This window comes from Polypterus senegalus, chromosome 2 (genome assembly GCF_016835505.1).
Source record: "Polypterus senegalus isolate Bchr_013 chromosome 2, ASM1683550v1, whole genome shotgun sequence".
NCBI classification, from domain to species: domain Eukaryota; kingdom Metazoa; phylum Chordata; class Cladistia; order Polypteriformes; family Polypteridae; genus Polypterus; species Polypterus senegalus.
In genome coordinates this window covers 133,928,587-133,954,225 of record NC_053155.1, presented here as the reverse complement: position 1 = coordinate 133,954,225, position 25,639 = coordinate 133,928,587, and the positions used below count along the sequence as shown (strand labels likewise).

General features: G+C 35.6%; 2 protein-coding genes across 8 annotated transcripts in view; both read right to left on the bottom strand.

Annotated features, from left to right (window-relative positions):
• Window positions 1-5,049, bottom strand: part of tfdp1b (transcription factor Dp-1, b) — a 96,265-nt gene extending 91,216 nt beyond the window's left edge. Inside the window, exons 1-2 of one of the 6 annotated variants that reach the window (XM_039744658.1) lie at window positions 4,777-5,049; window positions 2,394-2,483 (exon numbers count right to left, since the gene is read on the bottom strand). In XM_039744658.1, the coding sequence (XP_039600592.1) occupies window positions 2,394-2,405 (12 nt within the window). In that variant the 5' untranslated portion in view covers window positions 2,406-2,483; window positions 4,777-5,049. Of the gene's footprint in view, window positions 1-2,393; window positions 2,484-3,550; window positions 3,867-3,913; window positions 4,089-4,149; window positions 4,598-4,776 lie in introns of those variants that run through there. The other 5 variants (XM_039744662.1, XM_039744660.1, XM_039744657.1 and 2 more) reach the window with 5 other exon arrangements.
• A 4,864-nt stretch (window positions 5,050-9,913) lies between these two features.
• Window positions 9,914-25,639, bottom strand: part of tmco3 (transmembrane and coiled-coil domains 3) — a 108,706-nt gene continuing 92,980 nt past the window's right edge. For both annotated transcript variants that reach the window (XM_039744652.1, XM_039744653.1), the window contains exons 9-14: window positions 23,489-23,606; window positions 19,611-19,806; window positions 18,456-18,606; window positions 17,122-17,201; window positions 14,141-14,290; window positions 9,914-12,317 (exon numbers count right to left, since the gene is read on the bottom strand). In XM_039744652.1, the coding sequence (XP_039600586.1) occupies window positions 12,204-12,317; window positions 14,141-14,290; window positions 17,122-17,201; window positions 18,456-18,606; window positions 19,611-19,806; window positions 23,489-23,606 (809 nt within the window). In that variant the 3' untranslated portion in view covers window positions 9,914-12,203. The remainder of the gene's footprint in view (window positions 12,318-14,140; window positions 14,291-17,121; window positions 17,202-18,455; window positions 18,607-19,610; window positions 19,807-23,488; window positions 23,607-25,639) is intronic.

The following is a 25,639-nucleotide window of genomic DNA, read 5'->3' as shown; positions in this document are numbered from 1 at the left end:
AATTGTCCCTAGTGTCTGGGTGTGTGTGTCCTGCGGTGGGCTGGCTCCCTGCCAGGGATTTGTTTCCTGCCTTGCACCCTGTGTTGGCTGGGATTGGCTCCAGCAGATCCCCATGACCCTGAAGTTAGGATATAGTGGGTTGGATAATGGATGGATGGATGTATTTGGACATCCATACATAGTACCGAAAAAATAATCCAATACTACCTCAAAGCAAAGTTCCTGAAAATGTTGTGCAAACACAGGCATGCCTTTTCTAACAGACAGGCTCTCTCTAATAGATATGCATGGAAACAGTTTTATCATTAAATCTCACTGCATGCTTGTACGTTGTACCCATGTTACAAGCATTATGCACCCAACCAAAATCAATATTCAGACTTACATTCAGAACTGTTCTTTTCCACCTCAGCTCTACGTATCTGCCTGTGCATGCTGTGTGGTAATGTGAAATGATTTGAAAGTACAGGATAAACGCTTAAATTACATGTTTCATCTCTATCATCAGCAGTTTTTTTTTTTTTTTTTTAAAAAAAGGTGCATTCCCACAAAATGTACATGTCAATGTCATCATATTTGCCTCTATATAGACAACAACATTGCACTCAGACTTGTTTTGTTGAAATACTGGCACATTTATTCTAGGAAATTATTCATCAAAGCTCAGTTTTCACTGAAATATACACTACAAATTCTTGAAGTGAAAACCGCCAATTTAGAAAGGAACTGAGATTTCCAAATTTGGTCACCTTAAAAAGAAGAAATATTATGTGAAATCTCAATTACTAATTAATCTACCATTTCCAAGTTACCTTAATAGATTATTTCAACTCAAATTTCACAAAACTTCACGTTTACACATTGAAAGCCGATGACAAAAAAAAAAAAAAAAAGTTCCCCAGCACAAGTTACTGAAACAGAATCAGAGTTATACACAGGTAAAATCTTGTGGATACATCAGTGGTAAGTTGAATCTTTTCTTGCTTTCATTTTCTGTTTTAAGGTTATGATAATCAAAGTGTCACTTTACCTATCTAGAAATGAAATGAATAAGAAAGAGGCATAACTCAAACCATAACGGATGCAGTGAATATACATATACTTAGTAACATTGCACTAAAACTAACCTTATGGCTTCATTATCCTCAGATTTTAACGATTTGATATTTCTCTGACAACACATTATTGGCAAAGAGTTGTAATGATCCACTATGAATCATTGTCTGTTGCAACTAACAATGTCAGCTTTACAAAGCCTATTTTGAACCACACTTATCCATAAATACCACTGTTTGTGTACAAGTTTTTTTTTCCCCACCATGTGATTAAAATGCCAAACATCACCTTACTGTATACTTAAGAGTGCACCTCTTAGAACAGGACGTGATCAAAAAAATCTACAAAATATCAAACCTCCACTAAACATTTGCACCCAACGGGGAGAAAGGGATGCTCTTTAGCTTTTTGTACTCGCAACACACATGCATGCAATATTAGTTAACTGCTTTAAAATTTAACAGGTACTTTAATGAATGCTGGAGATGGGTGACATCTACAGTTGTCATTTCCTCTCTACAATATTGTCAATTTTTTTTCTTAATCGTATAGGTATCTGATTATTCCCCAATGATTCCCCATACTTACAGTGATGCAAGATGATTTTTTAAACATTCATTCATAAACTGAAATAAAATTACCAATATATAACTTTTCAGAATGCTCACTGGCCACTGTGAACCATTGGGCAAGAAGGGCAGAAACACCTTTAGTGGGAACCAATCATCCCAGAGCAACAAATCAATGAGTATAACAAATACTGCCAATTAATCTGGTGCAATAAGTCATCTTCCAAATTTGCTTGTATTAGCTGTCAAGCTATGACAGAAAACTACATAATAATCCAGAGGAAAATGTTCATATAAATAGGTAAAAGGTGAGGAGATACTACAAATAAACAAAAACAAACCAGCTCAGTTTTGCAACAAAAATTGAGATGTGTGTACACGTCAGAGGAGAGAGAACATTGATTTTTAACACTGATTTTTTTTTTTTTACCCCAAAAGCATAAGAGACTCGTTACAAAATAACCACTTGAATTTTCAATGCAATGTGTGTTTTCAGCGTGTGTACTGGTTTTGCTACATACAAACTGACCTTCAAATGTTCTACAAAAATTCCTCCATTAATGCTATATAAATTATTTACCTCCTGGCGACACAAAACAGGGAAACTTGCAAAAGAGTCCGAAAAACAAATGTTTGTTGAAATTGTTGAGAAACTCAATGTATAATAGTGTACTATGGTGCAGCAATTGTGGAAACATTGAAGAATCTGATTAAGACACTAGACAATTAAAATGACTGCTCAAGCTTTAAACACTGGGAGGTACTCACATCTTTTGCCATGTTACCAGATCCTGCTTGACAGCAATGTGACAGCGTGGTATCAAAGTCAAACTTTGCAGGATGTTCTGGTGAGCACCCCTGTAATTGGAAAAATGTCGTTATTAAAATCTTGACATGACGAATAATAGAGAGTTATGATTTTGAAACCACTCGTGTTAAATGGTGCCTGCACAGATTAACGAGGGAATCTATTGACCACGCATGCTCCATTTTATACATCACAAAATCCGCCTTACAAGTGACCTGGAATCGGAGTATCTCTACAAGGGTTAACACTGCAGACGGAGCAAATCGGTAACTTCGGAGATGCATACTATTAGCCCGACCAATAATGTAACCCCCACCGAAAAAACCGATGGTTTCCATCCTCCAACCGGATTCCCTTACCTCTAAAACACAGTAAACAGTTTAGTATGTGTGTATAATAGTGTCTAGGAAACGTTCGACTATTCCAAACAGAATACACGATAATACAAATAAACGGAGACAGCGTTCATAAAATTGACAGTGTCAAAAAAAACCGAAAGACGGCCAAAAGTGAAATTAGAGATGTGCCACCCATTCATTAATATCACACAAACCCCCCGCATGCGCGCGCGGCGTGACAGTTTGAACAGCATTTATAATAGTAGTAGGCCTCGAGATATACGTATAGCAGCTCTCAAAACAACCAGATATGTGCCATCTAAAGTACCGCTGCACATGCTATAAACTTAGAAGGTGCCTTAATGACGGCCGCCTCTATTTGTCGATCAACCGAAACTTGTTAATGAAGCATCGAGCGCAGGCGAGGCCTGCTGTCCCCAGTTGCCAACATCTCCCCTGGGTCCCGATTAATCGAAAACAATGTTAATAACAAAACGTATCAATAAATACGCCATTTACATCAGCAACAATCATATGCGTGCAATTATATATCCAATCCTTGTCCTCAACACAAAACCCGTCAACTTGGCAACACAGGGCCCAAGATCGGATAAACTCCAGGCTAGCGTCCCGCTTAAGAAGGTATCAGTTTGCGACCACGTTTACTGGTACTTTCAACATCCAATATATCCATACATGAAAGACATTTCCCGATGAGACAGAGCTAAAACACTAGTATAAAAGTTTATTCGAGATGCAGAAGGAAAACAAGGTGTCACCGGACTTAATCCTTATTGCCTGTTGGAGTTCGGGGGGATAAATTTGCGCTTCTGCTGAGGTTCTATTAAACAGTCCGTTGTTTATTCCTTCCGCGGCTCCAGTTGTGCATTTTGCGGGAGGCTGCACCCCCGAACTACACGAATCTATGATCGCAGCCAGTCATTCGCCGCGGTGTGGCTGCCCGTTTTCTGTTTGCAAGTAGCGAGGAGGAAGAGGAGGTCTAAATTCGCACAAGGCAACAGGAAACGCAAAAAACAATCAAAAACAAATATTTTCTCCAGTGATCAGCGCGCGGAGAGAACGCGGTCAAGACGGTACACACACATTTAAAACAAATATTAAATATAGTCGCAGGCACACACTGCATTTCTTAACAGGGCGAACATCGGGTAGCTAAGGATCGGGCATCTCAACAAAATGGATGCTTTGCCATTTTGCCGAGGTTTAGGTTAGCATTAAACAGGTTACAAAATGATAAAAAGAAAGGTTTTAATTTGTATATTGGTACCGATCGTGTAGTCGTAAACAGTTTTAACTTTTCACTGATAAATTTCTTGTTTTTCCTTTGTTACACGTCTAAAGAACGTGTGCCCCCTACCTTTTATGTGACCTTTGTTTTGCGTTAAGGTGTGAAGCTTTCATGCAGCTGTTCGCTCTCGGTTTGCAAATCAACCATGACAAAAACAAAGAGGTGATCAAAATGCAGAACACGAAATAAAAGCGGCGTTCTTCGATCAAGCTCATTCAAACTTTAAACCAGGACCGGTCACTGTGGATTTTGATCGCGATCAGATCTAAGCACACAGGATAATAATCAATGATGGTCAGCCATTTTAGCTTTTCAGCTCAAGTTAAGTTTAAAACGAAGTAAAACAGAAAGTACGAGACACTGATCTAATGTGTTTGCGTTGTGTGTGGCTTCAACGTCTAACGTGCTCATAAAAAATCCCTGTAGCTATTCGTACACAGATGATACTTAATTTGGAAAAGTTTCGCTTATTGGGTAGTAACTCCATCACTGTGGATACGCCAAAGAATTAAATAAGCAAAGTCAATCTAAGAGATTTTGAATTAAGAACTGGTAATATTCAGCACACATCCTTATCGTGACAGTACTCGCCTACCCTGCCCCCATCGGGCCCTGTTTCAGTCAGAGCCCAAATTCCACCGCCACCTTCGAGAAGCCCCATTTGCGCAAACTGCTGGACGCAATTTGTGCACTTACGTGTTCATGAAATACGTTGCATCTGTGAAGACCGATATAGTGTACTGAAACTAATACATAAAAAATAAAAAGTTCTCTCAATGCAGGTTGTCACTGGAAAAGTACAAAAAAAAATAAACTCGGTCACACACGCCTCTTGCAACCGATTTGCCGCCAGTCAACCTGCCTTTCCAGCTCTTTGCAACTCTCTCGCGCTCTCTCTCTCCCAGTCAGACAAACTGAGCTTGGCGGTGTCCAAAAAGCGTGACAGCTGATTGGATACGTAGAGATGACGTTACGGCGTAGAACGTTTGTGAACACCCACTTCCTTTTTCGTTGCGACTCTTTCTTTAGCACCGCCCACATTTGCTCATTTATTGAGCCTATTTAAACTGTTTAAATCTATCGTTGTTCAATTTCGTGGCACTTTATTCCTACTTATGAATAAAGACTTGTAGTTTTTTTTCCCCGGACTAAATAAATTCATTTTATATGTATTCATATTTCTGAAATTTTACTGGTTTTCTTTACAATTGCGGCAATTCTTAACACCTGGGGAGTTAAGGCAAGCTGACAAACGTATTACGGTGACGTTAACATTTTTTTAATCGGACCAGTTATTCTCATTCATCGCAACAGTATAAAATTTGGGCTATCTAATCAACAAAGAAACGTTACGTAATCAGTGCTTGAATATTTCCAGCAAAAATGAACTTCATATTAAGGAGTTAAAAAGTTTTGGGTAGGACTGAAGATGACAAAGAATTAGTTCAGTGGTATATGGTACTGCCCAAAAATATGATTTATTGTGAAAAAAAATTGGGTCAAGAAAGCCATATTTAAAAGGTACATATTTCTTCCCTGCTTACAATCACACCATTGTTGTAGTAGAACCCTGTACACAGTGCCCATAATGAGAACTGTCACGTAAAAAACAATCTAAAAATAATTATCATGACATTTAAAAAGTTACTGAGAGAACTCTTCACAGAAAAGAGATGCATAGAGTCAATCTTGCAGAGATACTTTCTGCAAAGCCTGGTGGCCTGCTCATGCAAATACCCCACTGAGAATCCAAATGGAGTAAACCTCAGGAAGGAAAAGTGGTTTAAGAGCTATGGGACGGGACAGGACAGAAGCACAGTGGTAACTATGCTGCCTTGCAGTAATTTAGACCAGGGTTCATGTCCTGGTTGTTCCCTGTGTGGAGTTTGCATGTTCTTTGCGTCCATGTGGTTTTCCTCTAACAGCCCAAAGTCATGCAGGTTAAGTGAACTGGTGTTATTAAATTGGCCCGAGAGTGTGTGTGTTCCCCCTGCAATGGAGTAGTACCCTGTCCAGGAATCATTCCTGCCTTCTGCCATTTGCTTGCTGGCATACACTCCAGCTTCCCCACAACCCTACCCTGGATAAGATGGTTAAGTTAATGTATGAGTATGTTTGTGCATCTACTGTACGTTTCTTCTATGCCTATGATCGGGTCATTCACACGGTGGCTCCCTGTACACAATGCTCATAATGAGTGAAGGTAGGTAAACAACAATACAAAAAGTAATTTTTATGATATTAATCCAGTTACTTTCAGAACATCGTCCAGGAAAGGGATGCCTCCAAACCAATGTTGGAGTGGTACTATTAGCAAAGTCTGGTGAACAGTTCAATCAGACATCCCATTAAGGATCCAAGTGGCCTAAATCTCAACAATGAAAAGGTGCTCATGAAATATGGAAATTGGAAGCACAGTGGCATAGTGATAGTATTGCTGCCTCACAGTAAGAAGATTGGAGTTCACTATGCAGGTATTCCTTGCCAGGAGTTTTCATGTTCTTCCAGTGTCCATGAGTTTTCTCTGGTTGCTCTTTTTTAGGTGAATTGGCAATGTCACTGTGTGTGTATGGAGGCATGTTTTTATAACCTGTGACGGTCTTGTGCCCAATGACTGATAACCTGACTTCCAGATGCGCTACATCCATGCCATGGGTATACAAGTTAGACAAATGGATGGTGGTTTGGCATTGTATTTCACATGTGGGGAAAAGAGACTTGGCGAGTCTGGGAAGGTTTACAGTGCAAGCTGGACATATAGTAATTAGATTTTGCATGAAGGCCTGCATTGACTCTGGAACTAAGTTCATGACCTCTCTCTTACTCTGAAGTTAAATGTATGCAAGAGACCCATGTAAGTGGGGGAATACTCATGTCCCTTCTGGGACCTGTGTAGTTAACATTTATTCATCTTAATGAGGTGACCTCAAAGCAAGTGGCTGAAAATGGACAGTGTGTATTCACTTTTACTATTGTATATTCTACACTGGTTGAGATAATGGAGATTTTGTTTAAAATGCTACTCCTTACTAGTTATGTTAGAAACACATTAAGACTTTAGAACTGTTTTAGAAATGACAATACATGGAGGGGTGTGATTGTGAGAAATGATGTGCCTGTTGTAAATATGAGGAGAGAATGTTTATTGTATTTCTGTGTTAAACATAGATTGTCCAGAGTAAACACCATGTTTAAACACAGGGTTGAACCTAGCAGCAGAGCACCTAAAGTAAGAGGTCAGAGATCTGTGCTGTAATTTCCAATTGGTGTTATTTTGTTACATTACTTGCTCTTCATTTTCATAATTGTGCTACAGCTCTTTGTTAGAAAATACTTTTTGGACTCTGCCACAAGAAAAATACTGAAAAAGCTGCTTCCAGTGATTTCTAAGATGGGGGGGTGGGGGTGTAAGCTTCTCATTAAATATTGAGTTGCTTATTGAACCCAAACAGTATTATTTTTAAATTACAAAAAATATTTACCATACCCTGGTATTTAAGATCCTCTGAACCCCATGTACACTGGATCACCACAACTACAGACCTGCTCGACCTTGGGACTTTTGACTTGTAGCCTTCTGCAACTTTCCACCACCCAAACTACTTTATATATTCTGACTGCCACCCAGACAATACAACAGCCAAAACAACGCCTTACAAAATCAGACATAGATAGAGCGCATCCTCACTAACACATCAACTTTCAGACTTCTGCTGTTCAGTTGGATAATGACATGGACTTTAATATAAGCTATGCGTAACAGTATTATTTGTGCTGTGACTGGTTATTGCTGTGGTTATTTTGTCTCTGGCTCGAAGGTGATACTGTAGGTGGAATGACCATTCTCATCATTTCACCTGTCGCATTTGTTAAATAAACACTCCTTGTGGGACACATAGCTAATACTTTGTCTACATGCAGTAAGAAGAGGTGCTGAACTGTCAACTGATGACCACTTAGTCATTAGCTGGGTTAGACAGTCTGGGGGTAAAGGTGGAAATTCCAGGTCAAACTAAATAGTAACTGAGGGTATTTTGGGCACTCCTAATAAATACCTCCATTTGATAAAATTCTCACCTACAAGAACTTTTCTTTAATCTGAAGCTTGAATGGATCCTATTCAAGACTTAAAAAAAACCCAGAGGTTTAGAAAAGCTGGTTAATGGCTTCCAAGCATGTTGTGCAATGCGAGAAGAAAAACTTGCATGTGCAGACTTAACACAGGTATTGCCCAGACCAAAACTGAAACCAAGTATTCTTCAGATTTCTTACAATGTTGGCTCTAAGGGATGTAACATTAATGTTTAGTACAGACACTAAAAAGGTAGGGGGAACAACTGCTACAAAATATTCTGTGCTACTCCACCATAGTGTAAAACTGGACTTACAGTTGAAATATCTTCCCATAGTACCTATAATAAGGAATGTTTTTGAGCAACTCATATTTTGTTCTGTGTTAACTTATTAGTATAATTTATATTTGTATTTTAACTGAGAATTTCTTATAGCGCTCTGCTCCTGCACACAGTGAAGAAAGCTATACAAAAAATAACTTGTAATTGTATATCCATACATTTAAATATAGGGTATATAGATGTGTTCAAATGTTGCTGCAGCTTTATATTCTTTCATATCTAGCTAGAATCAGTAAGTACACATCTCCAAATACTTTTTTTTAATTCAGCCCTTTTTTAACACCATTATCCTTCCCAAGCTTTTGAAAAGACTGATACACCTGGATATCAAGCAGTCTTACAGACTATTGGATTCTATTTTTGTCGGGAAGCAGGTGCTGAGGATGAAAGTCACTATCTCTAAGCACCTTACCCTAAGTACAGGTGTCTTCTATTGTTGCACCTTAACACCCCTCCTTTATTCATTGTACATGAATGGCAGCATTTTACATATAGATCATGTCAATTTTTTCTCATGACAATCAAGCAATCAAGACACTTGCACTTATAGGAATACTTCACCCAAAAATTGTATAATTTTCTTTATACTACTTACCGCATGTACTTTTTGTAGTGGTGCCCAAGAAAAAAATATAATATTGTGTTTTCAAGTAATGTGGAGAAAAATAAGCTTTTGATGTAACAGAAATCAATACTGACAAGTGCCATACATAGACATATCGCACATAGTTTGCTGTTGTGCAATACTGGGCACTATTGACTGGCTAAGTTCCCTAATTCTTTCAGTGCTTTGAATACAACTTTCTGCTTTTTCCTAGCATTTGTTCTCCTTAGCTGGTACACTATTCCATACATTTATTAAAGAAGTGTTAAAAAGAGACAGTCATTTTTTGGGGACTATTCTTGTGCACCTTCATTAGCCTTCTTTTGCTCTGTTAATAGTACTTTTTTATATCCTTCTGTGTAATATCCTATCCTTACTTCCTACTAAAGTCAGTTTGCAATTTATGTATAAAATTGGTTCTATGAAAACGATGTAAAAAAAAAAAAAATCCTAATGTACAATAACATATTCATCTTGTGTCATTATTAATACTATATAGCCATCCTGTCATAATCTTTATGAAAATCCAGAGCAGAAATGTCTGTCTGAAATATGAAAATACAGGTAACACAAAGATATGACCACACAGAAATAATGAGGGAAACAGGCAGATATTAAAATATTTTGAATAGTCCACTACATTTTTAACTGCTTTTTAAATAATATATTCAGAGATTACTATTATTATAAAGGTGCAAATACCCTGATAAAATTACAAGAAATGTATTATAGTAGCTTTTCACTGAGCAGTTATTTTACACAAAATCATTAAATCAAATCAAAGACAAAAAAAAAAAAACACAAATAAGCTTAGTTGACATATAAGTAACAAAAATCTTTATTAATACAGTCATTTCAACTTCAAAAAAGTAAACAGCCTTAATGAAAGGTATGTGTAATAGCTAATCAGTGCAACTCAAAAATAAATATGATTTGATTTTTTCAATAGCAGCATAAAAATAATTTTATAATTGGAAAGCATAAATCTCAGTCCTGTACTGAACTACCCACTCCAAGAGATTACTATCATGTGAAATCTAACCATAAAGCTAATGTGAATATTTGAGGTCCCAAAAATAAGTTACAAAGCATCAATTTTTCCTTTAAGACAATTTCATGAAAACTGCGTAAAATTATTTGAATAGCTCTTAATAGTAAATACACATCCACCACCATTAAAAGTCAGTTTAGCAAAGAAGAGTGTGCATTAATTATACCACTGTTTGGCTAAGGAAGCATTGGATTTCTTCAGTTACAATAGACCTTCTAACATCTATAAATGCACTACAATCAATCAGTAAAGGATTTTTGTTATTATTTTTAGTCAAATGCTAATTTTAACTTTATAATATCAACTTACAAAATTTCCATAGCCCTCAACCCTGAATTGGATTAAGCTGATTCTACAATTAATACCTGACAATTTCTCCAAATTCGTAGCAGTCAAGCACATTATGATGAAAGAATCTTCAAACAAAACTTTTTAAAGCTGTACCACATTCTGCCAATGTCCATTTGACGTCCAGTTACTTGGAAAACGTACATTTAAAAAGTTTTAGTTTGAGCAACAATCACTGTCAAAATTAAAACCTCATGATTCTTTAGTTTCATAATTTTAATAAGTATGCAATTGAAAGAAATACAAAAGACCACCAACTTTATTTAAATATACTTTTTGTGTTATGCATAACTTAAGGTGCCACGTAGAATGAAAACAGAACACAAAGTTTTGCTTAATCATTTACAGATTATAACTAGCACATTTAAATCCCTTTCCACTCACTTTGTGTAATATTTTTCAGCATCCAGGTATTGTGTATTATACATATATCTCCTTATCAAGTTTCTAAACCTGCTTATTCCTGGTAAGGGTTGCTATCCACAACAGACAAACAGCTGAAACCAGCCTTGGGTGGGGTGTGGTGGGGGGGTTGAGTCAAACCACAACTTTTGAAAAGCCTTTACTTAAATTTGGAATATCAATGTCTGAGAAAATATTTCATAACAAGAATGGATGTAAATAGCAAAACAATTTGCACATCCCTAGTTCAAAGCAAACGAACACAGCCATATTTCACAGTTGTAAGAATGCCTCTGAGTTTTACTTTAATATATCACAAATAAGGAGTACACAAAATCATAAACTATAAAGGCATTTGGTCACGTTTGATCCCTGTCAGAAACCCTCTAATAGTTCTGGGGATCTCAATTACAACAAAGTCTTCACTAATGCAAATTGCTGCAGTTTACTTTACTATCATTGAATATCAGTCAAAGATCAAAATAAAAGCAAACAAAGGGGGAATGGAGGACCAGAGGTGAGGCTGAAGTGTAAGAGGCTTGATGGAGGCATTTCTCCAGTGATGATTCTTAAAAAGGTCAGATTAAAGAAAAAAAGTGTGCCAGGGAGAGTATATTAAGTAATTATAAACATTCTAATATGAAGAGTATGGAATGTCCGAAAACAAAGTAAATCTTCCTTTTTTATTCAGAGGAAACATCTGTTCACAGTTTGATAGGAGCAGGCGAACGAGAGCATGTGCATTTGCTGAGAATCTGCAAGTATTTGAATACAATTGGACATAAGACTAAATTAAAGAAAGAAAATCAACATAAGACATTATCCTTCTAAAACGGCCATAATATTGGCTCTTCTACAAAATAATCTGGGCATATGGTAATATGGTTCTCCAACTCATCCACAGACATAGTGCACTCAAAGCGGACCTGAAGAAAGTTGTGTCTTTTAGGGCATTGATTAATTTCACTTCACTAATGCTAGTTAAAATTGTTAATTTCACTTACCTGTTCTTAACACAACTCTTAAACGGTAACACACAGCTAAATGATAGCTTAAGCACTGTCGGCAACAATGTTGCCAAAAGAATGATTGGATAGTTTACATTTATTAATAGTACACATTTCCATGTGTCATTTGCATATTGGAGTAAAGCTGGCCAACCAATATTCCAAAAGTAGGGTCCATTTAAAGGTAAATACTAAGCTGTAGTCCGACACTGAACTATATGAGTGCTCCGTGCTCTGTGTTTACTTCCAATGATCCATTGTTTGTGAACAAATAATTCAAATGTTATGTACTGACGTCAAGTGCTTGATCGCCTTTCTGGTCGAGGAACGCATTTCACTGTTGCTGCTTTCCACAAGGCTGGAGCTAATAAAAGGCTCAGTGTTGTTACACTTAGAATGAGGAGATACACCTAAAAATGAAGAATAGATTTAACAGTTCTGGCAGTAGTCAAATAGCTTTTTCTGCATACAGAATAATACAAACAGATAAGAAATAAATACAGTACAGCATGAAGAAATAAAAAAATACTGTTAATCGTTTAAAAATATAAAAAAATAAAAAACATAACATACATAAGCAGTGCATATTTATTTCACAATAGAAATACACAGAAGCACTGCCCTAGTAGTCAAGCCCCAACAGACACTGGTGAAGTACTGTTATTTATAAAAAAAAGTAAGCAGCCCAGCTACTTCAGGTACCTGGCCATTAAAGCACAGATTAGATTTTATAGCTACAGTAAGTAAGGTCTCTATAAAACTTTACACACGTGACCCTAACTCTAGACATGACATCTGGAAGAGGGTGAATGTACAGTAATGCCAATAGCAAGTCTAGTGCCAGGAGCTTTTTGAGATTAAAAGGAGAGATTAATGAAGGCTAAATTGAAGTAGGTAGTGAAACCAGGATGATTTCAGAAGGACAGAGAGAAGGAGATAGAAGGAGGGAAGTTAAAGTGGCTAAGTTAGTCTTTCATGCAAAATAGGCAAACGTTTAGCTGGGCCCAGTGGAACAAGATAATTTAGTTTTCTATTTGTTTATCTGGGCCTTCATTTATTTACAGTTTTGGTTAGTGTGCCTACTGGAGAGAACCCTTTACACAGCATAAACATACAGATACACAAACACAATACACACTTTTTTCTGCTTCTTTTTTCAGTTTTACCAAACATTTTACTACATCTATAGGAGAAAATAACTAAGAGTGAGATCTGAAAACAATAATAACTTAAATTGTGAGGGTCTATAAACAACATAGTACACTGCCTGATGGATGTAGAGAAGAATGTTGCTTCCAGTGTTGAAGAGCGTGAAACAGATTGCAGGTCTGTTATTGGCTCTGCCAAAGAATAAGGACTACATTAGCAGTAAATGCTGTGACAAGTGAAATGTCTATGTACATTATAGTGTCTGATTATAGTAACTATCTGCCTCAATACTCAAATGAATGCTGAAAAACATATTTGCTTGTTTCTAAGTTACGAATCCTACAAATTATAAATATTCCCTGCGATAATTCATAGAAAGTGCAAAATATAAACTAGCATCTGGGAAATTAGCATCTAGTGTGCTATACTACCAGTCTAAAGTTTTAGGACATCACCATCTTTCCTGTTTTAACTTAAATTTATGCAGTTCAGGTCCAGTGAATTACCACAAATGGTACAAAGGTAAGCAGTAAACCACTAGAGGCTTAAAAAAAGTTCAGATAACCAAAAACTGAAAAATAATGTAATTATCAGGGTTATACAAAAATGCAGTTTTCAGGAAACTCTTTGAAACTTGTCTTCTAATTGTGTTGTGCTTTGGGTCTGCCAGACCTGTTCCTGTTCTCTGCCAGTTATATGCGTGCATCTGTAATACATTTTCAGACTGTATTCTGTGCATACCTTCTTGAATAATAGCTATTTTGCATAACTAATAGACTGAAACCATAAAACCTCTTTTAAAGACTGCACTATATTTGACACTACAGTATTATTAAAATTACCAGTTATAAATCAGTCTGTTTTTAATCAAATTACAATAATGAGTAATTAACAGGATATAATTTAAAAACAAATACTGTATATTTCTACAGCTTTAAAGAAAACAAAACACAAAAAAAAAGGAACATGGGAAGAATGAGATTTTCACTGTGGTTCTCCTGAAATTACATCAAGAAAAACCAATGTTGTACCTTTTATGAAGGAAAAAAAATCAGCTCACAAATGAGAAAAATTTTAATCTTACCTCACGAGAAATGATGCCTGCCCGTCGAGCTCGACTGCCCAGAACAAAAGAAAATTCACTGACCTGGGCCAAGCCTGCAGAAACAATCCATTTGATATATTGGCTCCCTTTTGGTAGAATAAGGGAGAGAACTAGAACTGCAATAATAAACTGTAAGAAAAGAAACAAAAATAAACTAAAAGAAAAGAACCACAATACTAACTACAGCATATGGATGTAAGACGAAGAAATCTATTCATTCATTTATTTTCCAGAATCTACCTATTCTAGAATAGGGTCTTTGGAGAAAAGTTTGGCAGGAAAAAGAATTCAAATTTGGAAAAGACACCAACAGTGTTCAATTAACACACCTTGTGCATCTTTAGATCATGGAAGGACCCATGAGCATTCAGACAAAAATTCTCCCGTACTGTGAAAACATACAATTCCAGGCAGTCCGTACAGGATTTTGACCTAGAATTTGGAGCCGTTACTTCCCCACAGCATTGATAAGGAAATGCTTCTTGAACAGAAAAATTAATGGAATTCTTAAACAGATTCAATCATCATTAAATGATCTACTGTGTATTAAGGAAAATGTAAAAGCAGTGAATGTGGAAAAAGAAATGAAACTGGGTAATGCAAGTGATCTCCAAAATATTACTGCTTTGCTTAAAGTGAAAATGAAGAAAATACTAAAGAAAAATAAAATCTGCTTATTCAGAAACAGCTATTTTCCCCCTTAAATGTTATAATAAAGATTACAACTTATTTAAATTTGACTTAAATAAAAGATTTAATTGTTTATTCAATATTAGCTTTTGATATTATAGAATACGTCTTTTTGTTGCTTCAGAAGGGCTAAGTGGTTTATCATGAAATACATAAATGTTAGAAAAGCAGATGTATGCGCTCCTCAAGTTCATTTACATTTTGTTTGTAAACTCCTGTTTCCTTCGAATGTCTAATAGGTTGACACGGTCTTCTAAATTTTATATGTAAATGAGTGGAGCTTGAGTTTGTATGTATGCAAGTGTGCCAAGCAAAGGACAGGAATATTGTGCTAAGAAAATATCAGGAATTTTCTCCTACTTAGGTGTGTGTATGGTATTTGTGAATTTTCCTCCCAGTTTCCATGACCCTGGTATGTTGCCTAAGAGTTAATGCTTAAGCCTTCAGCAAGATGAGTAGAATAGTGAGAAGTCAAGCAAAATGATACCTTTTATTGGCTAACTATTTTTAAAAAGCCCTCATGCCCTTAGATTGGTGCGGTATGGTCAAGGTTTGTTGCAAATGGGAAAAATGAAAACCTTTCTTTTCATGTATGCACACTGGGCATGTAGTCTGTATACACACTGGGCATAGAGTCTGAATAGGCTCTGTTCAAGACCCAGGCACTGTTATCTATTATAAAATACTAGGACAGGAGTTGGCAGCCAGTACAGCAGTCACCTGAGCAAAGACCTGAATGTAGGTAGAGTCTGGTGAAGAAACAGAAAATAGGTTCTGGATGGCTTTCAAAAACTTCTATGACTTATAATAAATGTTTCAACGGCTGCTTTCAGAATGGGTTGGGAAATAATGACTTCAAACTGGGACAATGTCAATACATAGAAGGAGAACTCTGCATACATGTCCTTCTTTCTCTCCTTGTTTTAAGACATCTTCTGTGAAATAAATCATAGTCTGCCTACAGAATGAACTTTACAAAATGCAACAAACCCTGGAGAGTGCCAACTAGACTTAAAACCACCCTGTAAATATGTTCTGGCAGATGGCTAGGATGCCTTCATAATGGAAGGTCCAGGGGAGAGAACACATGCAGGGCATTATTTCCCTCAGAACACTAGACAGCAGCCCCCCAGACTCCCACAATGCAACATGACCGTTGGAGTTTGGCACAGCCCTGTTGGGTTCTGTGGGTGCTGCAGGGGCTGCACAGCCCTACTATGATGGGCTTCAGCCTCACCTGGAAGTATTTCTGGATCATGCTAATGGGCCTCAGAAAGTGCTCCTGGGTGCGGCATGAAAGGAGCCCACAACCACTGCTTCAGAAGCCAGATTTGGGGGGAGGTGGACAACATTTGCTAGAAGCAGAGTGGAGACAGAAGAAGAAGAAGAAGAAGAAGAAGAGAGAGAGAGAAAGAGAGAGAGACAGAAGAAGAAAAGACAAAGTTCTTGGTGCTTGTAACTGTGCTGCATTAGTGGGAAACATTTCCCATGGAAAAAAATAAAAATGTGTGCTGCTGAACTTGTGTCCTGTGTCTTGCAGTGTCATGTTTGGGAAGATGAGCATCCCCTGCAGGCCACAATGTATATGCATGCACAATCACACCGCATGTACATTTTTGTATATTTTGCACAATGTTACTTACTTTACTTTTCTATTTCTTTTTTCACACTATTTTAATTATTGTATAACAAACTGAGTTCACAAATTAAAGTTAAAAAGTTATAAGTTATATTAAAAAATATATTTTTATATACCTTATAATAAATTAACAAGTGTGATATTTTATCTTAACCTTTTGCCTCCTTGGCGATTACCTAGGTGCAGAGGGTTGCAATGAGTGCCCCCCTGTCATCTTAGTTTTTTCCATTACCCTCTATCAAAAATTAAAGAAAACAAGCCAGATGAAATAAACTAAAAGGTAATTTTTATAAGTGTATATTAAACAAACATATAGTAACACACATTTTGTTATTTTTCCATCTTATCAGCCAATTAAATAATATTTATCAATACAAGCAAGATAATTTGTGAAAACTCATTGGGCACAGTGATACTCAAGATCCATGGCCACGGGTATGAGAATAAGCTTTTATTATTTCATTTTCTTGTGAGTGTATACCTGAGTTTTAGTTGGTGATATAATATTTTAGTAACTTGTACCATGATATGAATTATTTATCAAGATCACCTGTCTTATTTTTGTTAGTCAATGCTAACATATGGCTAAATGTCCCTTTGCTGATGTTAGGAGATTACAGTTAACATTTACCTTCATTAAAACCAAAGACAGAGTGAGGATCAGGAGCACGGTAAGCTCATATAGAACAAAGGTGGGAAACACATGTAGACCTGCAACAAGTCAGAAAGAAGAATCACAAATTACTGAAATGCAGACTGCAGTGTAGTTCTTCTGTAAATCACTTAGGATGAAAAAAGACAATTAAGTTACTAAAATACTTAACTATTTTAATAACAAAATTGTCCAATGTTCCTTATTCTCAAAGAAACTCACTCAGTAAATAATGTCTTTAGGTCAGCCAATTGCCCTCAAAATAGCTAAAAAATATTTAAATTTGCTCAAACATATACATAATTTCAAAGTATACTCCCTCCTCTTGATAAATAGAATTATTTTTCTGGAAACCAATGTTTTCTATTTATAATTGAAAGTGTTTATAATCCCCATTGGGATTGATTGTGACAACAATTTGTAACTTTACTACATCTGGACCTCAGTTTGAATTTCAGCTTTCTTGTTTACATATGTTTTTTCTAGTGTCCTATTCCAAAAAAAAGACACACTGCTGTTGAACAACTCTAAATTGGCCTAGTCTTAATAGGGGTGTGTGTGTGTGTGTGTGTGTGTGTGTGTAGATTAGTCTGTCATTTGTCAGAACTGACTGCAGCTTACTTTTGCCTCAAATTGTAAAATGCAGGTTCAGAAAACGGCCAATTAATATCATAATACATGTATACTGTGATTATGCTTGTTTCAGCAAAACAAAGTCTGATGCACTGAAAAACTTTATTAAATGAGCAGACTGTTAAAACTGGAACATTTTGATATTCTTCATTTATTTATCAGAATACACAGTCTGAGATCAGTACCGTCTCTGTCACGAGGACATCTAGTCAGCTTAATAAATTACAGTGCCAATGAAATAGTTACCCCATTGGGTATTTCATTCATATCTTGGTATCCTTTTGTCTTCCTTGCAATGGGAGGTTTTGAAATTTCATAAATGTGTGCAGTGTAATCTGTTCAGGACAAATTTCCTTGAAGAATACGAGCACTATATTTTAAAAAATTGGTCCACTGGTTGTGGTATGAACACAGATAGACAGACATGGGCTGGCACAATACTGTATGTGCTTCAAGTATTACATGTGAACACAACTGAAACACAGATGAAGGGAAAAATGGATCCTAATTTCCATAAATGACTTCTTTATCAGAGCAATATTCTAAAAGTTAATTATTACATCCAAATTTCTGTGCATGTCGTTTTCTTCCAGGTAAGTTAAATGTTTAACAAAAATATAATAAATAATACAATGAAAATGATAAAATGAAATATGGCCACACATGATACATAAGCTTACCAATGGATGCAAAGAATATAATTGCCAGATAATCTCTTATCGGTTCAATGCAAGACATGACTTCTTCAGTTACTAGGTGTCCCTGAGATGACATCAAAGCTCCAGCCAAAAAGCAGCCCAACTCCATTGATACATCTAACAACTCTGTGATCTGCAGAAATGCATGATGAAATTTTAGCAAAAAACATTAAAAACAGTTAACAATTAATTATTTGTGACTAGCAGATTACCCAGTGGCTTCATTCACTGAGTGGAAGGTAAAAATTTGTGGCTCTCATGAGGCAATGGCATTAACGCCGTCCGAACAACACATCCCACATGATTCAAATTTAACCCTCTGTGCTTGGCAGTACTCACACATGATGTCCATTTCTCCTATTGTAATTTTTGGATATAGCCAATAATCTTTTTCAAAGTTATAATTGAATCCCTCCATATATAGACTCTGACGCCTGTGTGACGTGGTATGCCTGTGAATACTGCATCCGTTGAATTCGATTCTGTTCAGCACGTTGTTCGGGTGTTTGTGAGGCTGTCAATTGTGATTGTCGTATACGTTGATCAGCAAGCCTACGAGCCTTCTCTCTCGATTTTCTTCTGTCTTACTTTCTCTGTGTAACTTGACTGCCGCAGACTGCTTGTAGTGAGCCTTCTCTCTCGATCTGCTTCTGTCTCACTTTCTCTGTGTAACCTGACTGTTGTGGTCATACGTAATTTCCGTTTCAAATGCAAGTGCGAGAGTGCATTATAATATGTTCTGTGGTCACGTAATTTCTATTTCAAACATGAAAAGAACTTTATATATATATATATATATATATATATATATATATATATATATATATATATATATATATATATATATATATATAGATTAATAGCAGAAAAACACATGATATAACCTCTATAATATTTATTATAAAATTTATTGAAACAATGGTATTACAAAAGCATACTCCAATCAGTTTTCTATTGGTTATGGTTTTCACAGGTTTGTCCAACAAGCAATAACCTTAAAATTAATAAACAGATGAGCAGCTTTCCAATAAATTGCTCTACATTTAATCAATTTTATTTCTGAAAACTGATCCTCCGGGCAAAAGTCTTAAAATATGGTGAAGTTAATTAAGACCCAATGTAAAAATAGTAGCCTACCATAAGCATAACAAAAATGAAGGCTGAAACTCCCAAAACAAGGATTTCTTTATTTCCTTTGCACTCAGCATGTAGCTTTTTGTAATATGGTCCAATAAGATAAGTCTTCATTATAACACATGTAACAAAAACAGCAGCCAAGGAGAAAAGAATCTGACCAAAAAGCATAAGTATTCTAAAAATTTCCATTAGGGCACTGTAGAAAGACAAAACCAAAAAAAGAAAGCCTTTATAGATAATCTCATGTACAATTGGTAAAAATTAAATGTGGCAAATAAACATCACAGAGAACTCAAACACAATAAAATGTTTCCAATTAATTTTAATAAAAAATAAAAATCAAAATTAAAACACTAAGAATCTAATAATCAAATGTTTAATTCATATACAAGGTGGCTAAAAAAACTGAACATCTTTACTAACTGTCATGACCAAGAATGAGGTCAACTTGTCTATTCATGCTACTTGATTCTTTTCTTGTAACATTCTGACTTCTTATATACTTTTTTATTATTTAATTAGTAACCCCTGTAAAATTAACTGATTATTCACGTTAGAAAGAAGGACTGATTTAATTTACTGGTGTCTTTATGTTTTTTATTTTGCCACTACACCTTCAGTTTTACTTTTAACCTGATCCAAATTTCAAAACAAGCTAAAAAAAAGAGAAAAAAAGCATGTTTTGCTAGGATGACATTACCGTATATACTCGAGTATAAGCTGACCCGAATATAAGCCAAGGTACCTAATTTTACCTACAAAAACTGGAAAAACTTTTTGACTTGAGTATAAGCCTAGGGTGGGAAATGCAGCAGCTACTGGTAAGTTTCAATAATCAAAATAAATACCAATAAAATTACCATACATTAATTGAGGCATCAGCTCATTAATTGAGCACATAGCCTGAAATGAGTCTCACAGGGGCTGCACGGCACCACACAGAGCCCGGAGCAGTTCTTTTACCGCCCGCAGACCAAACCAGGTACAGTACTGTACACTCCAGCTTTCTGTCGGGTTGGCGGGAGCAGCGGGACCTAACTCGAATATAAGCAGAGGGTAAATTTTTCAGCACATTTTGGGTGCTGAAAAACTTGGCTTATATTCGAGTATATACGGTAATTCATATACTATCACACCATTTATTTTTAACAAAAACATGCCAAAGCTTTAAATTATTTCCACCAAAGTTAAAACTAAAAATGAGCCCTATCCACAAGTTACTTTTGCATTTCAGTATCAAGTACTGTTCAAGTGTAAAATGATCTGCTTTTGCAAATTGCATTATCAATATGTAAAAAAAAAATGGGGATCTGTTAAAGCAATTACTGATTTTATTTGTATGGAATTGTGAAATCTAGCGTTACAGCAGCATACAGAATATCGGAATCTGGTAGTTTGAAGAAGCAATAAAAGCTTTGAGTACTGCTATAAACCCAGTGATAAGCAGTTTCATACTGCATTACTAGGGATGTTTACATCTGCTACTGAGGCATTTGACTGAATTATAAGCTTCATTTTTATTGTAAATGTTTGTCATTGTTTTACCCAACACCAAATTAAGTAGTTTAGTTTACTCACAGGCTTATGTTTACCCAAATGTCCTGTATTTCACACGGTAGAATTTGAAGTGTTCCACTCAATAGTTAGCACTATAGTCTGGTGCTTATGTCACCATAATTTGATCAACCGATTTCTATATTTCAGGAAAATCACTCTGTTTAAAGTGTAACAAAGGGCAATAACCACTACCTAATTCAGCACGTCAATAATCCAAATCAGCTAAAGTTGACTTACAAATCAAGAAGTTTGTAGTCACCTAGCGTCTTGGAACAAGATGAATGTCAGTATGATGCTGCATTTTAAACATGATCTTTAAACTGCAGTAAACTTTAGAACGTTTTAGAAAGGTAGGGGTTCTTCAGCTGGAAACACTAAATTAGGGGAATATATGGATAATTATAGTTAAATAAGTAAAGGTGCAACTGCAAAGTCACATGATCATTATTAGTTCCTTGAGAAATAGAATATATTTTCATGTAAATCTATACAAGAGCAAATATGAAATACTTTTAGTTGAAAGGGTAAAAACAGAATAATAATACTAAACATAGGAATTGTTCATACCAAAAACTGAGGATTGTATACCTAATTAATAACAAAAACAAAATGTTAAATAACTTTTATAATTGATCAATATTTACAATATACATTTTAAAATATTACTCTTGTGCTAAATACTGTATATTATGTACAGCATAAATAAGGTAAATATACATATTTTTCACAATGTACCCATTATGTAATAATTAATACACAATTCATTCAATATAAAAGTGCACTTTTAATGGTTCCAAAAGCATTCCTGTATAAATTGTTGATAACATATGTAAACTCACTTTGTTTATTGACTCCTATAATGTACTTTTTTTCTTATATTTACTACACATCAGTTGAGATGTGGGTAGGATGTCTGCCTCACAGATTCAGAGTCCTGTACACATATTGACCATATGCTGCCTTTAAATTCCTCAGTGTTTCCAAGTGTTTTCCTCTGAGTACTCCATTTTGTCCCTCCTTTTTTCCAAGATGTGCAGGTTAGGTTCACTGGCATTTCAAAACGAATTCCTCTATGCCAACAAGTGTGGTGAAGAGTGAATACTGGGAAACTACAGTACAATGGAATGATGTGCTGTCTAGAGTTGCTAACCATCTTTCTCCAGGTACTACTGGGACAGACTCTGGCCCCTTGCAACCCTGATGTTAATTAAGCAGGTTTGACAATGCAATGTTACTACAAATTATTTTCAAACTGAGTATGATCTACATTATAATTATTAAGCTAGAACAAAATGTCACAATTTGCTGTTTCCCTTTAACTCTGCTCCTTCTGTGTTCATCTTCTGTATTTTGCATAACAAAATTCTAAATGTTGTTTAGTTTAGTTTTACCATTAGACAGAATGAGCATCAAAGATAAGAAAACAGGTAAATCTGCTTTTTAACTATTTAGAACAATTCCTCCCACTCACTGAAAAATGCAACCTTCTGAGCTGGTTGTTCATTACTAAAGCACTAGTGGTGTAATGTAGCTATTATATGTTGCAACCATGACAGTAGCAAATGTTATGAACATTCACTAACGTTTTGTGGCAAACCTACTCAAAAATAAATTTTTGGTTTTGAAACACTTAAGTTCATATTTTTATAGTAAATAATGATTTATGAAAAACAGGCATATACTAGCAATGTTAGGCATATACTAGCAATGTTTTCTAACAGTGGTCTAGAACAGGTAAATGCATCATCAACTTTACTAATACTGTATGAACATTTGAGGTTATTCAGCATATTTGTATGAATTTTAAACTTACTGTATCAATTTTAAACATATTAATTGCATAAAATATCCCATGTGTAGGGTTTTGATTTTTTTTCTTTGTTTTGGAACAAACTTAATAATTGTCAAATTAATAACCATTCACAGAGCATTTAAGACCTCTCTAGAAAGCTCATTTTAGCAGCTAAGTATTTATTTGTCATCATTGTTTAATAAAAAAAAAAGCTTTACTCTGAATGTCTGGTGATCAGGTAATGTATACAGGCAGTAATACAGTAGTACAGTTTTAAAGGGGAGAGTCTAATCATTTGGCATAAGCACAATATTGACTATTAGAAGTTTTACAATGTAAAGAGGCTAATCAAGGATAAAATATTTTTGATTCCAATGGAGAGAGAATCAAAACACATTTTGGATTCAGTAATAACTAGCAAAGTATAAACAGAAATGTCTAACTTGTTTTGGTTAAAACAAGAAATAATATTTCTAAAACAAAACATAATAATTGAGAGGAATGTTAAGTTTGCATATTACACATTTACCTATTGTAGCTGCTTTCACCTGCTTGTATTAGGGTTGGCATTACAGCAATAAACAGACTGAGCTGCACATCTTGCATAACCAGCATTCCTAGTAGCACACTGCTGTAGTCAATCTCTCCTGTAAAGATAATCACATGCATTACAACTCTGGTACAATGAAAATTCTACCAGAATCAGCGATTGGCTATAGGTGAGCATTAATCACATTTAAGTAGTTTGTAAAAGAAAGTTATATGTGCACAAATCCTGGTAATTTAATAACTATACAAGGATGGGCTGACTAGATTCTCTTTATGAGGTAGAGACTTGTAAGTTACATGCCATTCTTTTAACCAGACTTGTAAATGTTATTTTTCAAGCAACTACACACAAGAAACAGTAGTATTCCCTCAATTACAGGAAATAAAACATTGTTGAGGCAGAACCTATTTGTAATCCAAAATTAAAAACTTGGCCCTTAAACTTGATTCAGATTCGAAGCAGAAATTATAACAGCAGAAATGACAGAAATGACTCGTATAGAGGGCACTCTAAAAAATCCTGTACTTCAATGCGAAATGGTCATAAAAATTCTTTAGAAGAGAATACAAACATACATTAACACCAAAAATGTATTGCTACTTTTCAAATGAACTGTACTTGCAAATTCTTCTTATTATTATTATTATCTGGAATCTCTGTGTAATCTACAGTTTTACAGTACTAATTCAAAACAAGATTAAGTACATTTGCTAATATTCTGTGAAATTATAAAAAAAATTCTCGATCAGAATACATACCACTAGAGAGATGCATTCTACAGGTCATTAAACCATAAGATAATCTGAATAAATTTATTGAACTGCAAAACAATAATAAAATAAATGCCGAGATAAACTGTCAGCTGCTGATCAAAATTCCATTAGTATTTTATGTGAGGTTGTATGTACAACAGTCACAAGTAAGGTTCCTGAAGTAGTACATTGTAAGAAAATCTAGACACATCCCATTAATTATCATAACAAATTAGCCACTACCAATCAAAAAGACTCTGTGAAAAAAAATATTACCTCTAATAAGCAAGTACTACACTATTGATATCTCTCTATTATAAAAAAAAAATATTGCGACGATACAATACTTTTTCCTGCGATGAGATGTGATCTTTGGAAGAGACATCTTTTGAAGAGAGACAAAGACTTTCACGTCCCGCTAGACAGACAAGTCATGTCATACTTACAACCTTTGGAAGCAAGTCCTGTGATACACATGCAGAGAAGGTTAGAGATAATGGAAGTAGGCAAACTCAAAAGTCTCAAAAAAATGACAGTAAAGATCGCATTAGCGCAAACAAATCGAAAATATTACTTGGTGAAATAACGGAACAGCGAAAAGAGATCGCATAGTGTTTGAGTATGTCTGGGGGACAAGAGAGACAAGGCAGTGAAACAAAAGGACAGGTGCTGTACAGGCTTTTAAATGTCCGAAGCGAAATGCAGATCATGCGGCATGGCAGCAAGCCAGCCAGCAGCTGATCGAGCAAAGAGGAGGTAAAAAAAAATTATTTGTTTCCCATTGTATCACTGTTTAAGAGGGGTTCCGGAGCAGCGGCCACATCCCCTTGTGGTGCGTTCAGCCCCCCACTTCACAACGGTGCGCAGCACTGACGAGGGGGAGATAAGAGGTAGGCAAGTAAAGAGAGCAGGGTGTGAAGCCCCTTAGTGAACAAATATTAACAAAATAAGTCCAGCTTCAGAGTGATTGTATGCTCATCTGTTGCCTGAATTCATGTGTTCAGTACATATTATTGAAGTCTTCGATATTACCCTGAAAGGAATGAGCGCATTCCTCATTAGCACCATAAGTAATATTCAACATAAGTCATATTCAAGGTAAAGTTTATTACTCCACAGCAGAAAATTAATTTGGCCATCTTGGCTATGCATATTTCCAAACAAAGAGTTCAACAAAATAGCATTGTCAGTTTACAAAGGAAAAAAAAATACAATTCCCAAATACTTGTAAAATGATACTCAGCATAGAAACTACAAGCCCTTTTACTTTAAAAGTCTATGATCATCTGTTTTGCTTTCATTGCATTTAACTTCATTAAATTCATACCACCATTTAATAAACTGAAGTCTCATCACAAAAATCTTCTTGGGTTAAAGT